Source organism: Mauremys mutica, chromosome 15 (assembly GCF_020497125.1).
Source record: "Mauremys mutica isolate MM-2020 ecotype Southern chromosome 15, ASM2049712v1, whole genome shotgun sequence".
Classification (NCBI taxonomy): domain Eukaryota; kingdom Metazoa; phylum Chordata; order Testudines; family Geoemydidae; genus Mauremys; species Mauremys mutica.
Window position 1 is genome coordinate 20402484 of NC_059086.1, and position 21216 is coordinate 20423699.

Consider the following 21216-nt stretch of genomic DNA (forward strand, 5'->3'; position numbering starts at 1 on the left):
GGATCCTCACCCTGCTGAACATGGTCAGAAGCACATCTGTCATGGTGTCTACCTCAACAGAGGACAAGGTCACTGCCTCGGGGTAGCGTCCGAGTAGCGAAATCTACCACCAGCAGAATGTATTTCTTCCCTGACCAGGTCACCTAGCTGAGGGGACCCATTATGTCCATAGCCACCTTCTGAAAAGATTCCTCTGTGATAGGCAGGGCACTAGCTGCCTCCTGATCCCACATGGTTCCACTTTCCCCTGGGGAGCCCATTCCTAGTACAAGAATCCTGTCTCCCACAGGACTCTGTACCTGTACGATTCCTTAAGGTGGTTTGCAGCATTATGGCCAACAGGGCCCTCAGCTTCTCTAAGGAAGGAAGGATCATTCTTCAGCTGCTGAGGAAGGGAGTGGAACCTGGCTTCACCTGCTGGTTGGGCCTGGGGAAACAGGCCTCGCCAGGGCCGGCTCCAGGCACCAGCTTATCAAGCAGGTGCTTGGGGTGGCCACTCCGGAGCGGGGCGGCACTTTCAGGTATTTGGCAGCAATTCGGCGGAGGGTCTCTCACTCCCGCTCAGAGCGAAGGACCTCCTGCTGAATTGCCGCAGATCGCGATTGTGGCTTTTTTTTTTTTTTTGGCTGCTTGGGGCGGCAAAACCCCTGGAGCCGGCCCTGGCCCTTGCTGCTGTGCCTCAGTTTCCTCACCTTGGGACAAATCTCTTTCCCCAGTTGGAGGCTCCTGAGCCCCTTGCTGGGTAGTCTGCCTGGCACCAGGGCAGGGTGGCCCTCTCTGGGTAAGGACCAGGGCACTGCGGGTGCTGCCCGACCACTCCTCCAAATCATTCCCCATCAGCACCTCCAGTCGTTCCCACAGCAGATCCCAGACAGCTAGATCAGTCACACCTGGATCTCTGGAGTTGCATCGCACTCGTGCAGGAACAGAGCCCAAGCAGAGAGAGAGAGCGTGTGTGTGTATGCATATCCATTTATTCATTCCCAGCATGCTCTTATATACAATATGGTCAACAATCAATTGCTAATTGATTAATTATACACACACAACCACAGCTGTAACCCCATAGGGTAATTATCATCCTACACACCTGTATCCTATTTACAATTAGCTGGCCAATGAGAACAAGCCCAAGGCCAGTCCTTCACACACAACCCAGCATAATCAGTTCAGCATCTCACATTGTAATCCCACATCTCCCCCCTCTATTCAAAATCAAAAGAAGAGGGAAAGGAAAAAGGATAAAAAACATTCACAAAACATTTCCAACTTATAACAACATAATACCACAGTCTATCTTAGTCTTATCCAAAAAGTTTAGATTATCATAATAAATATTATAGTGGAAAACTAAAGAACAATAGTGTTTAAAACAGATAAGTGCAGGTCCTCAGCTGGTGTAAAGTAACACCAGCTGAGGATCTGCCTCAGAGCCTTCAAATAAGATCACAATACACAACCACTGAGTAATCTGTTCACAAGCCAAAATTAAAACTTTATAAAACCAACCTATATAACCATGCAATCATTAACATATAACCCAACAACACCAAACAAAAACAAAACACAACAAATAAATAGTGCAAACTCTACAGGATTCCCCCCTTCCTAATACCAAAGCATCCCTCAGATGTCAGGCGATCAAACTGACACTGAGGGAGGGGGGGTCCTAGAGAAAATACATAAACCACATAAAAAATCTTAACAACACAACAACAATTCTGGCCAGAAGACATCACAAAACAAAACAAAAAACACAAAACATCTTAATAATTGCATGGTACACTAAATATTATACAATCAACACAAAATTTCTTGAGCAAGTGATAGAATTGTAAAAACTAAAAAGCAGTTATAGCTTTGATTCTCCAATATAGCTTCTCTAACACAATTTTCAAAGCAATATCTTGAGAAGCACAAATAAAGACAATAAACAAGTTGGACATTCTGTAGTGAATGTGTCATAAGAATCAAATCTGTGAGGCAATTTCTATAAAAGACATCAATACTGATTTAAAGGTAGCTGCAAAGCAGTCTGAGTTAACTCCCAAGTCTTAAAAATTTAAAAACAAAACAAAAAACCTTTCCATTTAGCAACACTGTTCTCTTATTAAAACTGGGTTCTTGTATATTTTAACATGCACTCAATGGCACAGAGATAGTGTTTTCTTAAAAAGGAAAGGCAGCTGTTATTCATTTCATGCTTGAAGAGAACTCTCCACCGACGTTGTCTAACTTCAGAGTAAAGCACAGGATCTAAGCTCCCGGAAAAGATTGCTCCCAGCAGGAACACCTATTAGCAGGCGTTCTGCATACAATACTACTGAAGTTCTGCAGCTGCATAAGAGACCTTGATCCTCTCCACCCCCGCCTCCAGCTTGATTTCAAAGTTCCAAGCTCCTCCTTGTAATTGTAGGAGAAGTAACGCACTCACAGGATGATCTCCCGGGCAGTCTTGAGGATCTCGACAGCCTTGCTGTACTCAATGTCCTGAAAATCAACATCATTAACTGCCAAGACCTGGTCTCCCTCCTGCAGCCTGCCCCGCTCCGCGATGCATATCTTCCGCTAATACAGCGGTTTCCATGGTAGCTGCTCTGCCCTTCTCCGCCGCGACTTATAGCCGCCCTTCTTCTCCGCGACTTATAGCCGCCGCTTATCTCCGCGACTTATAGCCGCCCTTCCTCTCCGCGACTTATAGCCGCTCTCCTCTGGGCTCAGGTGTGCCTCCCTTTTCAGACGCCTTGCAGCTTGCCGCTTAACACTGAGCTCAGGTGCGCCTCCTTTCTTTTCGGGCATCCTGCGGCTCCTAGCCGCGCAACACTGAACTCAGGTGCGTCTCCTTTTCTTTTCAGGCCACCAACACTAATGCCCGCATTCTCCACCATTTGTTGCATCGCACTCGCGCAGGAACAGAGCCCAAGCAGAGAGAGAGAGCGTGTGTGTGTATGCATATCCATTTATTCATTCCCAGCATGCTCTTATATACAATATGGTCAACAATCAATTGCTAATTGATTAATTATACACACACAACCACAGCTGTAACCCCATAGGGTAATTATCATCCTACACACCTGTATCCTATTTACAATTAGCTGGCCAATGAGAACAAGCCCAAGGCCAGTCCTTCACACACAACCCAGCATAATCAGTTCAGCATCTCACATTGTAATCCCACACTCTGGGACTTTGCAAAGAATAAACAGCCTTCCCCGCCACCCCCAGTTAACCATACAGCACATAGGGGAAACCGAGACACACACAGTAGTCATGCAAAACATGAAAAATTCCCACTTTGTCACAAATACATTTCAGAACAAAGAACTCAAGCCACACTTTAGGATGGGGGACTCTATCCTGGGAAGCAGTGACCCTGAAAAAGATTAGGGAGTCATGGTGGAGAATCAGCTGAACATGAGCTCCCAGTGCAATGCTGTGGTCAAAAGGGCTAATGCGATCCTGAGATGCGTAAACGGCATATTGAGTAGGAGGAGAGAGGTGATTTTACCTCTGTATTTGGCACTGGTGCAAATGCTGCTGGAATCCTGTGTCCAGTTCTGGTGCCCACAGTCTAAGAAGGATGTTGATAAATTGGAGAGGGGTCAGGGAAGAACCACAAGAATGATTCAAGGATTAGAAAACCTGCCTTAGAGTGATAGACTCGAGGAGCTCAGCCTGTTTAGCTTAACAAAGAGATGGTTAAGAGGTGACTTGATCACAATCTATAAATACCTACCAGGGGAATAAATATATAATGATGGGCTCTTCAGTCTAGTGGAGGAAGGTCTAAAGTGATCTGATGGCTGGAAGTTGAAGCTAGACAAATTTAGACTGGAAATAAAGGGTATGTTTTTTTCCCCCATAGTCTAGGTAATTAACCATTCATAGAATCATAGATATTAGGGTTGGAGGGGACCTCAGGAGATCATCTAGTCCAACCCCCTGCTCCAAGCAGGACCAATCCCCAAATGTCCCCCTTAAGGATTGAGCTCACAACTCTGGGTTTAGCAGTCCAATGCTCAAACCACTGAGTTATCCCTGCCCCTCTCCCCTGGACCAACATACCGAGGGGTGTGGTTGATTCTCCATCACTGGCCATATTTAAATAGAGATTTAGTGTTTTTCTGAATAATCTGCCCTAGGAATTACTTTGGGGCAGTTTTCTGGCCTCCTTTCTACAGGAGGTTGGACTCAATGATCGTGATGGTCCCTTCTGGCCTTGGAGTCTAGGACTCTGACTCTGGGAGGTGGGACTTTAACACCCCCTCCCCCATCTCACAAAAGTTGGTAGCACTGATTTTGCCCCTACCCATTGGCCATCACATGGGGTGGGAGCTGTGGGGGAGGAGGTCCCCGCTGGCTAGTGGGAACGCATCATTGGACCATTCTAGGCTAAAGATTGGTGTTGTTTGGTTCTACCTCCCCTGTGGTGAGAGGGTGGCCGGAGGAGAGAGACTCCAGTCCCTAGATGGCCTGGCTGTTTGTTTGTTCTTTGTTCTCCCATAATGCCAAGAGGTCCCAGTCATATACCAGGTACCAGAAGGTCCTGCCCCAAGGATCTTACAGTCTAAGTACAAGCCAAGAGGCAGCCTGTGGATACAAACAGACGGGGGAGCACAAGGAAATGGGGGTCTCTGCACACCCGCAGCCTAACTGGTGTCAGTTGTCTGTAGGCATCACGGCAGAGGAGGGATTTGCAGGAGGACAGTGAAGGAGGTTTGGGGATGTGTACAGGGAGCTGCTCCCACGGGTGAGGGCAGCAGGCGAGAGAGTAGGAAGGGGTTTGTCTGAAGATGTCACCAGTGGGGGATGGAGGCTGGCGTCATGGGCTGGTAGGAGGTGAGCATCGACAGCTCAGCTGTGAATGATAGTTGCGGGGGACAGGCTGGGAAGGGCCTTGGTGAAGACGAGCAGCATGTTGGATGCCGTAGAGCAGTGGCAGCCAGTGGAGGGATCCCAAGAGAGGGGTGATGGGTGCAAGGCGATGGGCTGGGAGAATGAGCTTTGCAGCAGCATTCTGCACGGCACGGAGCAGAGCGAGGATGCACCTGTCAAGGCCGGAGAAAAGGATGTTGAGGTGTTCAGGACGCGAGATACTGAGAGCCTGGAGGAGTTTTAGCTCTGGAGGGATGGGAAAGCCCAGATCATCGAGATGTTCTGCAGAAAGAATTGGCAAGACTTGGATGCGTCCTGGCTTGGGTCAGCTTGGGCATAGCCCTGGGATGGCTTTCCAAACTCTGTAAGGGCGCTCTCCTCTTGGAGCCTAAGGATGCTGAATGCCCTGTTCTCTCTCTGCAGCTGGCTCCCTGAAGAATCACCAGGAGGTGGACATGAACGTGGTGAGGATCTGCTTCCAGGCCTCGTACCAGGAGCCCTCAGGACAGATCCGGCACCTCAGCCCCGTCCTCTCCGAACCCATCTTTGACAAGAGTAAGTAGCTGGGCTGTGGCAGGGGAGCGCGGGGCGGAGTGGAGCGATGCAGGGGGCCATGGTGATGCCAGAGGAGGGAACGTGGCGGAGCCCACATTCCCTAGGATGACAGTGCTGGGCAAAGGGCAGGGTCAGCACTGCAGCCATGTCCCGGCATGTCTGGACACCCAGCCTGGGCGGGGGACTGCGGGGTGGTGGGGTGTTTCAGAGGGAAAAGGAAACTCACTGCAATAGCTCAACCTGCCCTGGCTGAGTGAGAGAAGTGTCACTAGGCCAGAGCCTGCCACGGCCCTGGGCCCTGTCTGAGAGAACCAGGCTGGGCAGCCCAGTGCTGCGCAGGTTGTTTGTATTGCTGTGGTGTATGTGTGCCAAGTAACCTCCTGCTGGACGGGCTGTTTGGGGCAGGGCTGGTATTGCAGCGGTGCCATGCCGGAGGTCGGCAGCCCTGTGCCAGACGGGCTTTTTGGGGCATGGCTGGTATTGCAGCAGTGCCATGCAGGGGCTGGGCAGCCCTGTGCTGGACGGGCTGTTTGGGGCATGGCTGGTATTGCAGTGGTGCCGTGCAGGGGCTGGGCAGCCCTGTGCTGGACGGGCTGTTTGGGGCATGGCTGGTATTGCAGTGGTGCCATGCAGGGGCTGGGCAGCCCTGTGCCGGACGGGCTGTTTGGGGCATGGCTGGTATTGCAGTGGTGCCATGCAGGGCGTGGGGAGCCCTGTGCTGGACGGGCTGTTTGGGGCAGGGCTGGTATTGCAGCGGTGTCATGCAGGGGCTGGGCAGCCCTGTGCCGGACGGGCTGTTTGGGGCATGGCTGGTATTGCAGTGGTGCCGTGCAGGGGCTGGGCAGCCCTGTGCTGGACGGGCTGTTTGGGGCATGGCTGGTATTGCAGCAGTGCCATGGAGGGGCTGGGCAGCCCTGTGCCGGACGGGCTGTTTGGGGCATGGCTGGTATTGCAGTGGTGCCATGCAGGGGCTGGGCAGCCCTGTGCTGGACGGGCTGTTTGGGGCAGGGCTGGTATTGCAGCGGTGCCATGCAGGGGGTGGGGAGCCCTGTGCTGGATGGGCTGTTTGGGGCAGGGCTGGTATTGCAGCGGTGCCATGCAGAAGCTGGGCAGCCCTGTGCCGGATGGGCTGTTTGGGGCAGGGCTGGTATTGCAGCGGTGCCATGCAGGGGCTGGGCAGCTCAGTGCCAGACGGGCTGTTTGGGGCATGGCTGGTATTGCAGCGGTGCCATGCAGGGGCTGGGCAGCTCAGTGCCAGACGGGCTGTTTGGGGCATGGCTGGTATTGCAGCGGTGCCATGCAGGGGCTGGGCAGCTCAGTGCCAGATGGGCTGTTTGGGGCATGGCTGGTATTGCAGCGGTGCCATGCAGAAGCTGGGCAGCCCTGTGCCGGACGGGCTGTTTGGGGGATGGCTGGTATTGCAGCGGTGCCATGCAGGGGCTGGGCAGCCCTGTGCTGGACGGGCTGTTTGGGGCAGGGCTGGTATTGCAGCGGTGCCATGCAGGGGGTGGGGAGCCCTGTGCCGGATGGGCTGTTTGGGGCAGGGCTGGTATTGCAGCGGTGCCATGCAGGGGCTGGGCAGCCCTGTGCCGGACGGGCTGTTTGGGGCATGGCTGGTATTGCAGTGGTGCAATGCAGGGGCTGGGCAGCCCTGTGCCGGACGGGCTGTTTGGGGCATGGCTGGTATTGCAGCGGTGCCATGCAGGGGCTGGGCAGCCCTGTGCCAGACGGGCTGTTTGGGACATGGCTGGTATTGCAGCGGTGCCATGCAGGGGGTGGGGAGCCCTGTGCCGGATGGGCTGTTTGGGGCATGGCTGGTATTGCAGTGGTGCAATGCAGGGGCTGGGCAGCCCTGTGCCGGACGGGCTGTTTGGGGCATGGCTGGTATTGCAGCAGTGTCATGCAGGGCGTGGGGAGCCCTGTGCTGGACGGGCTGTTTGGGGCAGGGCTGGTATTGCAGCAGTGTCATGCAGGGGCTGGGCAGCCCTGTGCCGGACGGGCTGTTTGGGGCATGGTTTCTATTGCAGCGGTGCCATGCTTGGTGCTATATGGATCAGTAGGAAGAGATGGTGTCTGCACTTGAGAGCTCACACTAGGGATGGGACATGTGGAGGGGCTGGGGGTGATGGTTAGCGTAATGTTTTACCTGGTGTATAGGATCTTTTCCCGGTGGCCCGTGGACCTGGCCATCTCCCACCGCCATGGCAGACGGGGACTCCTGGGAGGATCTGAACGAGGAGGAGGGAGTGTCTTACAGGCCAATTCGTGGGCAGCCGCTGGCCTATCCACTGCATTAGTGCACTCCACTTGGAGGAATGGCAGCCCGCCTCCTGTGTGTCATGGGCCCTGCACTGCCAATGGCTGAGGGAGGCTCATGTGGGCATTCGGAGCTGGCTGCCAGCGCTGCGAGGGGCAATACAGTCTGTTCCCTGGCACAGGGCACCCCCACCTGGCCCCAGAGCTGACGCCACCCAGGTCAGGCAAATAACCAGAATGAATTTTAAAAAGTGTCAGCACAGCCCCATTGGCCTTTTCAGAGACTGCAGGTCCCCCGTGCCTGCTGGCCAGCCCTGCATAGTGGGGCAGGGGCAGGGATGGAGGGGGAATGCCCCGTGCCTGCCGGCCAGCCCTGCACTGTGTGGCTGGGGAGGGATAGGAGTGTCCCTCGTGCCAGCCAGCCAGCCCTGCAGGGTAGGGGATAGGACAGGGTGGCTCCCTGATGCCAGCTGGCCCCATGTGGCTGGGGAAGGCTGGAGCAGGGCGAAGAGATCTGTGCAGTGGCTGAACTGAGTCTTGGCGTCTGCAGAATCTACAAACACATCAGAGCTGAGGATCTGCCGGATGAACAAGGAGTGCGGGCCCTGCACGGGCGGGGAGGAGCTCTACCTGCTCTGCGACAAAGTCCAGAAAGGTAATGGAGAGGAAGCAGCTCCATAGGACTGGGGAGGTGGGAGTGGGTCAGCTAGAATGGGGGGTGGGAGGAGGCATGGAGCTCTGGTAGAAGGTGAGGGGGATAAATGGGCTGGTTCTGGAGCCCTGCTAAAGCGAGAGGCGAGGGGAGGTGATGGTGTGGGGCCTATGGGGGGCACATGCTTACTCAAAAGTTTGTAGAGCTCAAGGCCAGGAGGAACCATTAGATTAGCCAGTCTGACCCAGCATCGCATAAGCCATTGCATTGCACAGAACTGCCCTGTGCTGAGCCCAAGGACATAGTTACACCAAAGGGTTTCAGTCCTCGGACACTGCGCTACTAAGAGCCACGGGCAGAGGACTGGAGAGACCCAGGTGCCCCCAGTGGCCAGGCCCCTGCCACAGCAGAGTGTTGATTAGATCAGACGTGGCCAGCTGATCTACACCCGTCAGCCAGGAAAGGCGAAATGCCCCAAAGTCCCGTCAGTCTGACCTGGGGGGAGGATTCCTGCCCTGCCCCAAACCTGGAGGTCAGCATGACCCTGAGCAAGTGCGTGAGACCCAGCAGCCAGACAAGTAGGCAGGGAGTTCTCTGTGCTACCATACTGTGGGGGCCTGGGGTCTCCTCCCATTGCAGCTGGATTTGGGCCCCAATCGGTCCCCAGCTCCTTCCACCCAACCCAGTCTCCTGGGGCACCCCCTTACCTGCCAGTCACCCAGTCAGCTCCCCAGCCCTCACCCTGCATCCCTTGCAGAGGACATTGCCGTGGTCTTCCGGAGGGACGCGTGGGAGAGCAAGGCAGACTTCTCGCAGGCCGACGTGCACCGGCAGATAGCCATCGTCTTCAAGACGCCCCCGTACCAGCACCTGGACATCCTGGAGCCGGTGGAGGTGGAGGTGTATCTGCAGCGCCTGACAGACAGCGTCTGCAGCGAGCCCTTCCACTTCACCTACCTGCCCAAGGACCATGGTAACTGCCACCCCACAAAGCCCTTCCCAGCCCCTTGGGGAAAGGGGAGGTCAGGGGAGGGCCCAGAGCAGCCCCTCAGGGGAAGGGGGGTCTGGGGAGGCCAGAGCAGACCCCGTCAGACACAGCCCTTCATGGGTAGAGGGGTCGGGGAGCCCAGTGAAGCCCCTGCCAGTCACAGCTCCTGGGGGGAGGGGGAGGACTCAGAGCAGCCCCCACTGGTCACAGTCCCTTGGGGAGAGGGGAGGTCAGGGGAGGGCCCAGAGCAGCTTCCACCGGTCACAGCCCCTCGGGGGTAGGGAGGGTCAGAGAGGCCCAGCACAGCCCCTGCCAATCACAAAACTGGGTGACTGGGCAACAAAATGGCAGATGAAATTTAATGTTGATAAATTCAAAGTAATGCACATTGGAAAGCATAATCCCAACTATACCTATACAATGATGGGCTCTAAATTAGCTGTTACCACTCAAGAAAGAGATCTTGGAGTCATTGTGGATAGTTCTCTGAAATCATCCACTCAATGTGCAGCGGCAGTCAAAAAACCGAACAGAATGTTGGGAATCATCAAGAAAGGGATAGCTAATAAGACAGAAAATCTCATATTGCCTCTATCTAAATCCATGGTACGCCCACCCCTTGAATACTGTGTGCAGATGTGGTCGCCCCATCTCAAAAGAGATATATTGGAATTGGAAAAGGTTCCGAAAAGGGCAACAAAAATGATGAGGGGTATGGAACGGCTTCTGTATGAGGAGAGATTAATAAGACTGGGACTTTTCAGCTTGGAAAAGAGGCGACTAAGGGGATATGATAGAGGTCTATAAAATCATGAGTGGTAGAGAAAGTAAATAAGGAAGTGTTATTTACTCGTTCTCATAACACAAGAACAAGGGGCCACCAAATGAAATTAATAGGTAGCAGGTTTAGAATGAACACAAGAAAGTATTTTTTCTTCAGTGAAAGGGAAGTCGGGGGGGCCCCCGCTGGTCACAACCCTTCAGGGAAAGAGGGGCCAGGGGGCCCAGAGCAGCCCCCGCTGGTCACAGCCCCTCAGGGAAAGGGAGGTTGGGGGGCCCAGAGCAGCCCCCACTGGTCACTGCCCCTCTCTGGGAAAGGGAGGTCAGGGGGGCCCCTGCTGGTCACTGCCCCTCGGGGAAAGGGGGGTTGGGGGGCTCAGAGCAGCCCCCGCTGGTCACAGCCCCACAGGGTGGAGCAGGGCACGTGCCCAGCTGGTGCCAGGCAGGTTTTGGGAGCCCTTGGGCAGAGGTGTGTGGCAGTTTCCCATGGTTCAGGCCATGCCCTCCTCTGCCTCAACCTCTGCAGATGCATATGGGGTGCACGTGAAGAGGAAGCGGGGGATGCCCGACGTCCTGGAGGAGCTTTCAGCGTCAGGTGGGTGTGTGGGCCTCACACCAGGGCAGGCTGGGGGGCTGCGGGGATCGGGCTGGCCTGGCCATGGCCCTTCCAAGAAGCTCTTGGCTCCTGGGCCGGTTCCGCCCATGCCAGGGATGACTGATGACTCCAGCCTGGGCGCTGGAGTTTCCGGTGGGATGAGATGAGGGGCTGGGTTCCCAGCTCTGCCTCTGGCCAGCTAGGGAGTCACTCCCCTCGGTGTGCCCCCATCTGCAGAACGGCACCAGGGATCTGACTCCTTGGCAGAGCACTTGAAAAGGTGGGTTTTATTGCCTGCCGCACACTGAGCAGATCAGTGAGGGTGGCTGCTGCCCCCACCCCCGCTCAGTATGAAGTCCTGATTCCCCACATACACCCCTACTTGATGTGAGGGCCTGATCCCCTGCCCACTCAGCATGATGGCCAATCCCCCCATCCACACAGCTCAGCATAACAGCTGATCTCTCCCCATCCACACTACTCAGCGTGATGACCTGATCCCTACCCCCATCCACACCGCTTAGCGTAACAACTGATCTCAGTCCCCATCCACACAGCCCTGCATAACAGCCGATCTCCCCCCATCCACCCCGCTCAACGTGACAGCCTGATCCCCCCGCATCGACACCACTCAGCATGATGACCGATCCCCCACATCCACACAGCCCAGCATAACAGCTGATCTCTCCCCATCCACACAGCCCAGCATAACAGCTGATCTCTCCCCATCCATACCACTCAGTGTGATGGCTGATCCCCCCCATCCACACCACTCAGCATAACAGCTGATCTCCTCCCATCCACACCGCTCAGTGTGACGACCTGATCCCCACCCCCATCCACACTGTGTGACTGCCGATTCCCCCTATCCACACAGCCCAGAATAACAGCTGATCTCCCCTCATCCACACCCCTCAGTGTGATGGCCTGATCCCAGCCCCCATCTACACCGCTCAGCGTGACGGCTGATCCCCCTCATCCACACCACTCAGCATGATGGTCTGATCTCCCCCCTCCATCCACACTGGTCATCATGATGGCCTGATCCCCACCCCATCCACACTGCTCAGCGTGACGGTTGATCCCCCCATCCCGTTCAGAGTGACGGGTTGATGGAGTGCAGCCTTCAGGCACCTGCTGTTTGAGGGGACGGGGGAATCCCGCAGGGGCTGCTCCCACCAGGCTTGCCGCCACAGTCATAGGCGGCTTTTGGCTCCTTCGGGTGCCCATTGTGGGGCCAGGCTGTGCCCATCGAGGGTGCTGTGAGGTGCCTTCTCTTCTTGTCCCTTAGACCCTCACGGGATTGAAGCCAAGAGGAGGAAGAAAAAGCCAGGTTACATGGACCATTTCCTTGTGCCCCAGGCAGCAGGTCAGTTGTCTTGTGTCAGGACGTGGATTGGCACGTCGCTGGCTGGTGCCCCTGTGCAGTGACCCCCCCCATATGGTGTATTTGTCTGGGTGTCTGTGTGTGCAGTGTTCCCTTCCTACACATGGGAGGGGCCCAGGGGTGCTATGACCTCCTCCACATGGCAGGGGCAGGTTGGGGCATCTGGAGTTGGCATAATGACCTCCTCCACATGGGGGAAGATAGGTGGGAGCCTGAGGGGGACACACTGATCTTCCACGTGGGGACCTGGGGGGCACAATGATTCCAACACATGTGGTGCTGTGGGGAGCCCCTTTTCATGGTGGCAACAATGTCAGGGCCTCAGCTCCCAACTCCCAGTGGAGCCAATGTGAGCTGGGGTCCTCAAAGGCATCCTGAGCCGGGCTCCCACTGCTGGAGCCCCCAAGGCATTGCCTTCTGCCTCCCCAGGCAGGCAGCACTGCAATCCAGCCGGCCAGGTCCGTCCCCTCTAGTGACTGCACTACCATCGCTGGGGTCATGCCCCAGTGACAGGATCCTTGGGGTGCAGCCTGGGACTGTGGGACCGCCGTGACCTCTTAACTCTCCAGCCTGGGCTGTCTCTCACAATGGTTTGCTAGTGACAAGCAGCAAACCCCTCCAGGCGCTGTGATCACTCAGCACAACCGCATGTGGAGCCCCACACCCAGATAGATTGCATGAATGCTCCCAGAGCCACTCATGAATCACACAGAGAAAGGCACCAGCCAAATCCCCCCAGCTCCCAGCACTGTACCTCAGGAATATACCGTCTTGCACTGCTCAAGACGCTTTCTTGAGCAATGCAAGTGTATTAATTGGTTCACCACTTCATCAATGGAAAGTGGATATACACCAGCCTTTGTAAACCTGAGCAGATTTACCAAACACTTCAGGCAAATACACTGCTAAAGATATACAGTAAAACAAGTTTATTGACTACAAAAGATAGATTTTAAGTGATTATAAGTGATAGGCCAAAAGTTGGAATTAGTTACCAAAATAAAATAAAATGTAAGAACACAGTCTAAATTCTCAACCCTATTAGCCTGGGCAACGTCTACATTAAGCAGTTTTTTTCACCCCACTGGATATTGCAGTTCATAGTACACAAATTTCACCCTTGAAGCCTGGGACAGTCTCCTCTGTTGGAGTCTTCAGTCTTCTGAACATCATTGTTGCTTGCAGCATAGGTGGGAGGAGGAGAAAAGGCCAAGCATGTACCACTGTGTTCTGTTTTATACCCTTAGTCCATGTGCCTGGAGAACACAAGTCCAGGCATGGCTGGTGGGCATTGAGCCCCCAGGCATGGTTGAGCAATTCCCCTGGTGTGGCCTTGTGTAAGTGAGTCATTGCATTGGAGCTCCCTTGCTGGACAATGGCTGGTGATGTCTGTTCAGTACTCACCCGGGTGTTGGTTACCTCCCTTGTCATTGTCTCTGGAGAGCTAGTATCTGGGCGCCAGAGCCGGCTCCAGACCCCAGTGCGCCAAGCGCGCGCTTGGGGCAGCATCCTGCGGGAGGGCGGCAGGCGGCTCCGGTGGACCTCCCGCAGACGTGCCTGTGGAGGGGCCGCTGGTCCTGCGGCTCCGGTGGACCTCCCGCAGACGTGCCTGCGGAGGGGCCGCTGGTCCTGCGGCTCCGGTGGACCTCCCGCAGACGTGCCTGTGGGAGGTCCACCGGAGCCGCGGGACCAGCGGCCCCTCCGCAGGCACGTCTGCAGGAGGTCCACCAGCGCTGCGGGACCGGCGACCGCCAGAGCACCCCCCGCGGTGCGCCGCCCTGCTTGGGGCGGCGGAAATCCTAGAGCCGCCCCTGCTGGGCGCTTCCCAAACCCACAGCATATTTTAGTGAAAACCATACAAGATAATTCTTATAATTTTATATGCATTAATGATACACACATTTAGATGGAACAATGGGTTTCAGCAGATCGGAACCTTTCCCATGGTACCTCACGTGGCCTGCTTTAGATGAAATATCGCAATTATATACAAATGATGAATATGAGGGTTACAGGGTATGCCCCCGAGATATAGAGTGTCACACCCATCACGTCCCTGCCTTGGGCCAACCACAGGTATTGCCTCGCTCCAGCCCAGACTGGCAGCTGGACATGCTGGCAAGATGCAGGCTGTTCCCTTTGGGGGCCTGTCTGGCCACATCCCCACTGCCCCCCCTCTGCATGGCACCCCGGCCACCCAGGAGGACGCCCGTTGCCCTTCCCTGTCATTCCAAGGCAGCCTGGGCACCAAGCTGCATTCCTGGGGGAGCAAGGCTCTGTAGCTGACTGAGCCATTCCTGTTCTGATTGCAGAGGAAGGCTTTGCCCTCCACCCCAGCCTGGAGCACATCACGGTGCCTGAGCCCTTCGATTTCTGCCTGGGCCCGGACTACGCCTCCTACAGCTGCCTGAACCAGAGGGACATGCTGCCCGCCGCCTGCTCTCCCGTGGAGCTGCAAGGCTGCCTTGGCGCAGAGTTCCTCTTGGACACCTACAGCTCCGCGCAGAGCAGCCCTGCCCCATTCCTGGCACCTGGGGACAGCTCCGCGGGCGACATTGAGGGTACGGCCAGTCTGGTTGGAAGTAACATGTTCCCCAGTCAGTACAAGGAGGCCTACGAGCGGGCATAGCTGTACACGAGGTTGGGAGACGTGTGAGGAGCAGTTGAGCCTCGTTTCAGACCTGCCCTGGCAGGGAGCCCCTTGTTCTGGCTGGGCAGGGCCTGGAGATGGGAGGACTGGGCCACCTGGTTGTTGGCAGAGCTTCCCGGGCCTCCCGGCAGCGAGCACAGACGAGACTGTCACTGCAGGGCCTACCTCCAGGAGACCAGCTGAGACCAAGGGGTGTGGAGAGAGAATGACAGCACCCCCCTCCCCTAAGACTGTGGGCCGTGAGGAGTGTGGCTGCCTGGGAGTGTTCCACCTGGAACTGGAGGGGTTCCGTGTCCCAGCCTCCTCGCTGTCAGCATATTCACTCTGCAGTTCCCCTTGCTGAACTCCCTCCAGGGCTGGCTCGCTGGGGCAGCGCCTGGCCAGAGGGGCTCTGCAGGGGCACTGTGCCCAGGGTTTGACTGCATAGGCTGCTGCAGGGGTTCACGCTTTGCACTATATTTATAGGGGTTAGTCGTAGGCACCACTTCCCTGCCATGAATGAGGCCAACTCAGGGCAAAGGGGGGACGACAAATAGGGGGGCCACACAATCACTGGCCCCAAATCCTGGCCAATCAGGGCTGAAGAAATTTAAGGTCTGCTCCTCTTCCTGTTGTAGCCAATGGCCAGGCTCCCCTGGCCGGAGCGAGGACAGCTGGGCCATTGGCTTTGCTATTGATAAGGGGATGGTTCCAAGATCTTCCTGAAGGCCGTGTCTTGTGCAGGCTGGGTGCCCCCTCCACAGCAGTCCCTGCAGCTGCTGACCTGAGGAGGGTGGGATTAGAGCACTGCCTCACACCTGGCAGTGCTGAGATGCCAGCTGGAATAGAGCTGCTGGGGAACCGGGAGCCAGGACTCCTGGTGTTTCTCCCCAGCTCCACCACTGATTTATTCTGTGGCCCTGGTAGGTCACTCACCTCTCTGTGCCTGTTTCCCAAGTTGTAAAATGAGGGTGCGTTGTGATGGATGGTAATAAAAACAATACAAATACGTCTCTACTGTCTCATCCTGAACCACTTTACAAGCCCATATACCACCTCTAGATGGGGCTGGGGGGGCCGGGGGGTATGTCACTATCGCTACAGGGCGCCCAGCTCTAGGGTGCAACCCAGCAGACATCTCATAGCAACAGCATGCCGCAACTGAGGGCAGGACACAAGATAACTTTGGGGTTGGGAGATATAGGGAGCCCGAACAGAATTACCCAAGCTCTGGGCATTAATATTACTCATCTTACATGTCATCCACCCAAGCAGCACTGGTACTATACTGACACAAAGGGCAGAGTGCCCCCCACATAGCAATGAGGCCTGATGCCGCCAGCTGTGAATGCTGAGAAGCTGGCAGCACCAGGTGTTAAGGCAGCAGGTTAAGTGCCCGGAGACCCTATTATAGCCCCATGGGCGCCGACTTATATGGGCTCCTGGGGCTTTAGCCCCAGGAATATTTACAGTCAGGGGCTCTGCTCCACCAATAGTTGGAGCTAGGTTTCGCCCCTTTTAAATCCCAGCCGCGGCTGGGAGTCAGAGGGCTCTGGGCTGCCCGCAAGCGCAGGGAGCCCAGAGCCTTTTAAATCCCAGCCGCGGCCGGGAGTCAGAGGGCTCTGGGCTGCCTGCAGCTGCGGGGAGCCCAGAGCCTTTTAAATCCCAGCCGCAGCCGGGAGTCAGAGGCTCTGGGCTGCCTGCAGCCGGGGAGCCCAGAGCCTTTTAAATCCCAGCCGCGGCCGGGAATCAGAGGGCTCTGGGCTGCCTGCAAGCGCGGGGAGCCCAGAGCCTTTTAAATCCCAGCTGCGGCTGGGAGTCAGAGGCTCTGGGCTGCCTGCAAGCGCGGGGAGCCCAGAGCCTTTTAAATCCCAGCCGCGGCCGGGAGTCAGAGGGCTCTGGGCTGCCTGCAGCCGCGGGGAGCCCAGAGCCTTTTAAATCCCAGCCGCGGCCGGGAGTCAGAGGCTCTGGGCTGCCTGCAGCTGCGGGGAGCCCAGAGCCTTTTAAATCCCAGCCGCGGCCGGGAGTCAGAGGCTCTGGGCTGCCTGCAGCCGCGGGGAGCCCAGAGCCTTTTAAATCCCAGCCGCGGCCGGGAGTCAGAGGGCTCTGGGCTGCCTGCAAGCGCGGGGAGCCCAGAGCCTTTTAAATCCCAGCCGCGGCCGGGAGTCAGAGGGCTCTGGGCTGCCTGCAGCCGCGGGGAGCCCAGAGCCTTTTAAATCCCAGCCGCGGCCGGGAATCAGAGGGCTCCGGGCTGCTTGCAAGCGCGGGGAGCCCAGCGCCCTTTAAATCTCAGCCGCGGCCGGGAGTCAGAGGGCTCTGCACTGCCCCAGGGGCAGGGAGCCCAGAGCCCTTTGAATCCCAGCCGGGGAGGCGGCTGGGATTTAAAGGGCTCAGGGCTCCCCGCAGCTGCCAGCAGCCCAGAGCCCTTTGAATCCCAGCCCCTGGCCGCTGATTGCCCCCTCCCCAGACCCCTGCCCCTAACTGCCCCTTGGGACCCCAGCCCCTATCTAAGCCTCCCTTCTCCTTGTCCCCAACTGCCCCCTCCTGAGACCCCACCCAACTTCCCCCCAGAACCCCTCTACCTGTCCCCTGATAAACCTCCTGGACTCCCATGCCTATCCAATTGCTGCCTGTCCCCTGACTGCCCCTCTAAACCTCTGCCCCATCCACCCCCCCCTGCTCCTTGTCCCATGACTGCCCCCCGGAACTCCCTACCCCTTCTCCAACCCCCAAACCGCTTACTGTGCCACTCAGACCAGCGTGTCTGGCTCCGTGCAGCTCCAGACAGTTGCTGCCATGCTCCCCCATGGAGCCCACAGCCCTCTCCCACCCCCAGCACCTGCCTTCCAGATTTGAACACCTCAAAATTCAGGAGTGCTCAAGCTCGGTTTGGGCAGCTTTTACTTCATTTCTCCCAAATCAGTTTCCCCTGCAAGGTGCCAACTGAAGGTGTTCGAGAACAGAGAGATCGGGTGGCCTCCTAATGCCTGGAAAAGAGACAAAGGCCGGAGGAGGGAGTGTCAGTGCCTGTGCGGACTTCTGGGAAGTGCACGGTGTGGAAGGGGATGCTGGGATGCTTTGGAACAACTCCATACAAAGCCAGTCAGGACTCTGGGGGAGCCTCCTCTCTCAGAGCAGACTGTCTCCAGGTTTGGACCTGCTGCCTTAGCCTACCCCTAGGTTGCCCTCTGCAACCCACAGTACCTATTGGCCCACTGCTAGGCCACAGCCTGGGGCTTTCTAGGCTGGAGCTCCCCAGCCCTGCTGCACTCAGGTATCTAGTCTCAAGCTCCTAAGCAGCCAAGCCCATCTCTCTCTATAGGCAGAGAGAGACTATCTGGCTTCTGGCTTCCCTGCCTTCTTATAAGGCTCTGCTTCCCAGCTGCAGCCACTTCCTCAATCAGCTAAGCCTTGAGAGCCACCGCTCTCAAGCCCTGTCAGGCCACTTTTTAAACCCCTTCCAGCAGGAGCAGGGTCCACCCTGCTACAGTGCTGCTGCTGCCTGGGTGCTAACAGAGCAGCTCCAACTAGAGCACGTCCTGCAGGCTGCTAAGTTGCATCATTGCCAGCTGGGTGCATCATTCTGCTCGACATTAGCTAAGTGTCGTACTGTTAACTCTAGGTGGTTCTCCCCAGTCAGAGTCATTAGAGGGCCTGCTCCCCATGTCCTGGGGAAACCTGTGCCCACAGCTACCCTCTGGGACAGGCCCGCAGGGAGCCTGTTGCCGCCCCCACTTCTCAATGTCTCTCTAGCTGCTGCCTCACTGCTCAGGAGGCGTCCAGGGGCCCCATGGCCTCTACAGCTGCCATCCCATCACCCCCTTCTTGGGGTGCTGTTTATTCTTGCTGCCTCAACTTCCTCCCCAATCCCTCCTGGCCCCCTGCAGCCTGCAGGTCTTTTGAGTCTTTGTCCATGTGGATCTCACTGATGGTGCACGTGTCTCAGCTTTGACCAGTGTCTACTGGGGCAGCGCTGGCCCCCTGCATCCGCTCCTACCCTCCACCTATGGGCAGAGTGGCTCTGCCCGCCTCTCACTTCCCTTCCTGGCTGTGGCAGTGAGATGTAGCACCAGGGTGTCCTGGTAGGTCTCAGTAGTGGCTAACGCTCTGCTTGCTGGAGCAGTGCATCCTCTGGCTCCTTCCAGAGGTCTCTAGGGCCACTCCATGATCCCATGGTATCTGGATGCTTGCTACCAGGAGGAAACCTTTTGAATATCAAGCCTAGTTCAGGCAGAGAAGGGTGGGTTGTGGGCTTCCCACTGACAAAGCATCTAGAACCACAGTTACTGTACGGTAAGTACTCGCTCTTTACTGGAGTCCCTGTCCATGTGGAGCCCACTCCAGCGACTAGCTAGTAGCTCCCAGACTAACCGGAGGAGGGTGTAAGGAGTCCTAGCTAGAGCTGACTAAATAAGGATTGCAGAGCTGCTCTCCCAAATCTGGCATCACAACTAGTAACCAGTCCCCCAGTATAATGCGCGATGAAGGCGCGGGCTGCGCTCCATCTGGCTGCCCTCGAGGTCTCTGAGAGGAATACTTCTGAGGCGGTTGCCTGGGCTCTAGTTGAGAGGGCCCTGCAGACTGAGGCCAGGGGCACGTCTGCTAGCTGGTTACAGATTGTTGTAACTGATGGAGTGAGCTCTGAGAAGAGATGGCCGGATTAATAGACAAACGCACACTTCTGGGCTCCTGCTTTCTAATATGAACACCAACAAACAGCCGTAGAGGACACTCTGCAGCCAAGCTCACCCGGTTGTGGATCTGCTGGGCCCGGCTCTCATCTCACCGCTGTGGGTGCTGCTCACCATGATGGGGACGTAGCCTGGCCAAACCTGAGTGGTGCTACAACCCCGTCGGCCAGGTCACAATGCCACTCACTCAGGTGTGGCCCAGCCACCCCTCTGTCATGGTGAGCCTCACCCTGAGCAACAGCAGGATGAGCAGCTGGTCCCAATGGAGCCACAGCAAGGCCAGACCGGCCACGAGCAGCATCCTGTATAGCTGTTTGTTGGGCCTCCACAGCCCCTACCTGCCTGGGTGCCAGGCCCATGCCTAGTTTGTCTATGTGTTAATCCGGCCCTGCGAAGAGATGGCCTGACCTTCCGCAGTGCTAAAAAATAAACAGGGTGATTTCCTGAATGGCTCCATGCTGCCTAGAGCCCTCCTTGATTACTTGAAACAAGGAGCTTGGATTCTCCCAGGTTCAAGTGCAGCTTGGGGAAGAAAACGGTGAGGTGGATGGTTTGGTTTAAATGAAAAATCAGACACCACCTCAATGAGGTGCTTACGATGGGGCCTCACCCTCATCTTCTCCCTGTGGATGACAATATAATGGAGCTGCTATTAGTGCAAAGCCTCCTAGCTGGGGTGACAGCCACCAGGAAGGTGGTTTGGAGAGTGAGATGGTGGCGATGGTACCCGGATAAGGGTCAAAGGGGGTTCCTACCAAGTTCCATAAGAACTACATTAAGGATCCAGGAAAGAGGGGCTCACGGACAAGGGTTAGGTGTGGACCAGTCCTCTTAGAATGAAACAGCCGGACAGGAGAATTAGGGTGACCAGACAGCAAATATGAAAAATTGGGACAGGGGGTGGGGGCTAATAGGAGCCTATATAAGAAAAAGACCCAAAAATCAGAACTGTCCCTATAAAATCGAGACATGTAGTCACCCTAAGGAGAATACCATACAAATTTGCACTGGAGCATGGCTAATGGTGAGGCTCAATAGCTTGAGGTGAAGGACATAGTCCAAAACCTTGGCATCTAATGGGCTGACACTGTATTATAAAGGAAGCCCAGTTAGAAAATCTTTTCCACTACACGATCAATCTATGGATCAGAGTGCTTCCTCCTCTCTATAAGGATTTTTTTTGGTCTTCTCTAAAGCAGACCCTGGCTGTAGTGCACAACCAGCCAATTTTCAAGCCATGAGATGGAAAGAGGTTGGATCTGGAAGGAGAATTTGCCTCTGCTCCTCTGAGATAATACATCTGGCAGACTGGAGCCTTGCAGACAGTGCAGTAGGTCTGTGAAACAACACTGATGCTACAAGTATTACTGTGATCACATCCTACTTGATCTTTTTTATGACCCTGGAGATCAGGGAAACGGGAGGAAAGGCATAAAGGCCTTGAGACTGGGATATGGGGGAAGCATTCCCAAGGGAGCCTGGGCTGGTACCTGTTCTGGAGCAGAAGAGAGGGCATTTGCTGTTCTTGTTAGTGGTAAACAGGTCTACCACGGGGAAGCCTCCTGTGGAACACAAGCTTGAGAACAGAGACCACTGGTGGCTGGCGGAATACTGTCATTGAAGTAATCCACCAGATTGTTATTTGCTCCTGGTTGGTGAAGGCCATGGAAGTTTCCACAGTTTGATTCCCTCCTCACAGAGCCCCCCCTGCTTGTTGATATAATACATTGCAGCGGTGGTGTGTTCTGTCAGGATCTGTACTGTGATTCCTTCCATCACAGTATTTCTTGTGGTCTCAGGTGGGC

The 21216-nt window shown here is 55.9% G+C and overlaps 1 protein-coding gene across 6 annotated transcripts in view; it reads left to right on the forward strand.

Moving 5' to 3' along the window:
* The window catches only part of RELB (RELB proto-oncogene, NF-kB subunit), a 47079-nt gene extending 31350 nt beyond the window's left edge, over nucleotides 1–15729 (forward strand). For all 6 annotated transcript variants that reach the window (XM_044988446.1, XM_044988448.1, XM_044988450.1 and 3 more), the window contains exons 7-12: nucleotides 5302–5433; nucleotides 8240–8344; nucleotides 9099–9314; nucleotides 10636–10704; nucleotides 11996–12073; nucleotides 14404–15729. In XM_044988446.1, the coding sequence (XP_044844381.1) occupies nucleotides 5302–5433; nucleotides 8240–8344; nucleotides 9099–9314; nucleotides 10636–10704; nucleotides 11996–12073; nucleotides 14404–14720 (917 nt within the window). In that variant the 3' untranslated portion in view covers nucleotides 14721–15729. The remainder of the gene's footprint in view (nucleotides 1–5301; nucleotides 5434–8239; nucleotides 8345–9098; nucleotides 9315–10635; nucleotides 10705–11995; nucleotides 12074–14403) is intronic.
* Nucleotides 15730–21216: the final 5487 nt, after the last annotated feature.